The sequence below is a fragment of the Urocitellus parryii genome, chromosome 11 (genome assembly GCF_045843805.1).
Source record: "Urocitellus parryii isolate mUroPar1 chromosome 11, mUroPar1.hap1, whole genome shotgun sequence".
Classification (NCBI taxonomy): domain Eukaryota; kingdom Metazoa; phylum Chordata; class Mammalia; order Rodentia; family Sciuridae; genus Urocitellus; species Urocitellus parryii.
Genome location: NC_135541.1, coordinates 100745063 through 100748461, shown reverse-complemented (window position 1 = coordinate 100748461; position 3399 = coordinate 100745063). Strand labels below are relative to the sequence as shown.

General features: G+C 46.0%; 1 protein-coding gene across 1 annotated transcript; it reads left to right on the top strand.

Annotated features, from left to right (window-relative positions):
* Positions 1–554: 554 nt before the first annotated feature.
* Positions 555–3193, top strand: LOC144249059 (myomegalin-like). Its single transcript, XM_077791000.1, has 3 exons — positions 555–764; positions 1742–1885; positions 3048–3193. The coding sequence occupies exons 1-3, from the start codon at positions 564–566 to the stop codon at positions 3138–3140; spliced, it is 438 nt and encodes a 145-aa protein (XP_077647126.1). The 5' UTR covers positions 555–563; the 3' UTR covers positions 3141–3193.
* Positions 3194–3399: the final 206 nt, after the last annotated feature.

The window sequence follows — 3399 nt, the reverse complement described above, 5'->3', positions numbered from 1 at the left end:
CACCAGGACAAGTGGTATAAATATGACAACTAAAGGGCTTGGACACAATGAAGGGAAATTATTAATGCAAATAACTGTCAGTCCTCTGTAAGTGTGTCTTGTGAATTTAGAAAATTTTCTGTGTGCAACAAAGCCTTCAGTCCTGTTCCTTGAATCTTCTGTGGCTGCCTTTCCTCTCATTCTTCTTCTTGCCACAGTTGTCCTATTGCTCTGTTTGGGCCATTGCCCTGTCCATATTCTTATTTGCTTGATGTGCCTTTTCTATCCAGAAAACTCTTCATGTTTATAATATTGTCCTGAATATCCACTTGTCAATGAAAACAAAATTTGTCTTCTGGCAAGTTTATCATTATGCAATGATGTAAGAAAGATTATAAAAATAAGGAAACCAGAAGGTCTCTATGGACTTGACCCACCTGAATCTTTGAAGGCTGCCTTTCTTGATCCTGGGCTCTTTCACATCTCTGCATTGGTGGGAACTGAGGATATTATCATGAATAACAACAGATCCTATATTATTGTGGTTTTCGTGTTTAGAGATGGATTCAGATGATCCTCCAGGAATGAAGAACTCTCCCAAGCTGGAATGTGATACCACAGATGGCTCCTTCACCAACAAGCATGGCCTCCCTATCATAGGCCGCATCGATGACTATACTGCTCTCAGAGAGAAGATTGAGGAGGGAAAACAGCTGGTGCAAAAGATCCTGTCTCTCCTGAGGCCCACATGCAACTTCCTGGGCCTTGAATCTCAGAGCTCAGAGGTAGTCACACCTGCACCTCCTGGGTTCACCCTTTCTTTGTGCCCTTTGTCCTTAGTTCTACTTCCTTCTCCACTATTTATTTTTGTGGCCTGCATCTCCCAATGACAGAGAAAGCATCTTCCACTCATTCTAGCCAGGCCCTTGCTTCCCTTTCTCCTGATTCATTCTAAGTTTTACTCTGTTGTAGAGAAGGTCAACCAGATATTGTCTCTCGGAGCCACAGAGAAGTCTGCAGCGTTGCCACCATCCTCAGTAAAGCATTTGTTAAATGTTGATGTCCATATGATGTTGAAATCAGCACCCTCTGATGGTTTATTATCTGTTACAGTCATGGTGGCCCATGTGGACAGATTAAAATCAATCAGATGGATAGGTACTGAGGGATTTGCATCCATAAAGGCCTTGGGTGTGGAAAGAGTAAGAACCTGGCCACCACAATATTTCTTTTTTCCCGTGGCGCAATGGGAAGGAAGCAGTCTGCTGTGCTTCTCAAAGTGCTTCTCTGTGGAGAGAGAACAAGGGCCAGTGGCTGTGCTGTCTGAGCCATGGAGACCCATGGATGTGTAGACATAACCTTGCACCCAGGGAACCCCCACTTCAGGGCAAGACAGACCCCTATTGATAAACCAACTGAGGGGCCACAATCCCAATGTGAGAAGTTACCTCTTGTGCCTTGAGTGCAGAAGGGTCTTTTATTGCATGTGAGGAAGATAAAGGTTCTATGGACATGACATGGAATGGAGCTTTAACAGCCTTATAATGGGGTGTCCAGGTGGAAGAGGCTATACATGTAAAAGGAGCAGCATTTTAGTTCTGAGACCTCTAAGGGATGAGCCAGGGTTTTACAGGTTCAAGCAGCCCATGCTTTGTGGCTCATTGACAAAGGAAGCTTGAGTCCTGTGCAGGCCTACAATGTCCTGAGCCCTGAGATGTCTCAGCTTCAGTGATGTCCATGGCTACCTCCTGCCTTTCCACAGGCACCAGCCAACAAATGTTTTCATGAGCTAAGAAGCAGCACCCGTGCCCTGCAGCACACCCTAGAGGAGTCAGCCTCCCTCCTGACCATGTCCTGTCAAGTAGCTTTAACAAGCTTCCACGGCCCTGGGCTGCCTGGCAAAGTGGTAAGAGGCCAGTGTTGTCTACTGGTACAAGCCCTGCTCTTCTGCCCCATGAGTTCTGTATTCTGAGTTCCAGGGCTTTCTGAGGGTCAGGAGCTACATGGGTTGTTAGAATGTGCTGGACCTTAGTGCAGGATCCTGGAAGGAGACCCCTGGTCCATGGTGGCTGCTTTCATTAAAGCTCTGATTACCTTACCTCATCCTCATACCCCAAACCCCAAGATAATAATTCAAAGAGAAGAAAAGGAAATGGAGAAGCACAGACATGGACACCTTGGTAATCCGTAAATGTCCACTACCAATAATTCTGAAGTTTGAAGTTTGAAGATTCTCCTCTCCTCAGGGCTTCTTGGTCATAAGATCAAAAGATGTCACTATGATCCTGTAGCTTCTTTTGGTCATGGTCCTTGAATCCTAACACACCTTTTAAGTTATCTCTGTGCCAGTCGTAGGAAAAGGTAGATCCCCTAAGGAATTGTCTTGCCCTGGGTGGGCTAGCCTCTAGATCCTCTCCTCAGTTTCCATCCCACATTAATCTTACTGGTATGTTTTTGGATCAATCTATGCTAATTCCTAATTCCAAGGAGACCTTTTACCATCATCAGATCCGTACAGACATTTTGAAAAGTGAACACTGTCATCAGGGCAGCCCTGTGTCTCAGACACAGTATCTCTGAAATTCCCAGTCCTGTAATGGATGGGGGAGATAAAGCTTCTACAAGGACTCAGATGGAGGTCTTGTTCACACTTTTAACAGGGGAACTTTCCACAGCATGTCCTTAAAATACCACAGGCTGTTTCTACATGTGCGTGTTTCATGTTCCATTCTTTTTTTCCTGGAAGATGATAAAGGCCTTTATCTCCTGTCAGACCATAAAAATTGTAGCAAGAACTGGCTAAAAAAAAGGATCTGACCATACGGCATGCAGTAGGGCTGTGGTTGGGGCAAGAGGGATTTGAGTGCACAGGGAGGCTTATCCTCTAAGCTGGGACCTGGAATCTCCTCCCAACCCCGTGCAACTCCTTGTCTCATCCTCTTAACCACCTCCCAAGTCCCACCATGTTCCTGCCTTTTTGCATGCTTTGCCCTTATACTAGCCTCTGGGCATCATCAGCAGTGTGTAACAGTTCCATCTGAACAGGATTCTTTCATGTTTTCTTGCAGGTGACATTCTTAAGGGACCTGCTGTGTGCTCCAGCCTTGAGACCCTTGCTTTCTAGGAGCCACACAAGAAGCAAAGCTACCACAGGTCCCTAAAGCATGAGGAAGCCTAGGCTTACCCCCCTCCCCACATCTGAACAACTGTCTATCTGCTAGACAGTTCCTTCAAAGCTGGTACAGGTTCAAAAAGGTGATCAGAGATGTCTCCTACTAGCGTAGACAAAAAGGCAGAATGACGCCCTGGAAGTGATGGAACACCAGTAGTCAAATAGCACAGGGCCCAGCTCTAGGCAAAGTGCACCTAGGATTGCATAGTGAACCTTGTGACACTGCTTCTGAGCAGCCTCAGTGGCAC

Coding starts and splice junctions, on each gene's coding strand:
- LOC144249059 (XM_077791000.1), top strand. CDS start 564: ATGAAGAACTCTCCCAAGCTGGAATGTGATACCACAGATGGCTCCTTC. Junction 765..1,741: donor TTGAATCTCAGAGCTCAGAG/GTAGTCACACCT, acceptor GCCTTTCCACAG/GCACCAGCCAACAAATGTTT. Junction 1,886..3,047: donor CTGGGCTGCCTGGCAAAGTG/GTAAGAGGCCAG, acceptor GTTTTCTTGCAG/GTGACATTCTTAAGGGACCT.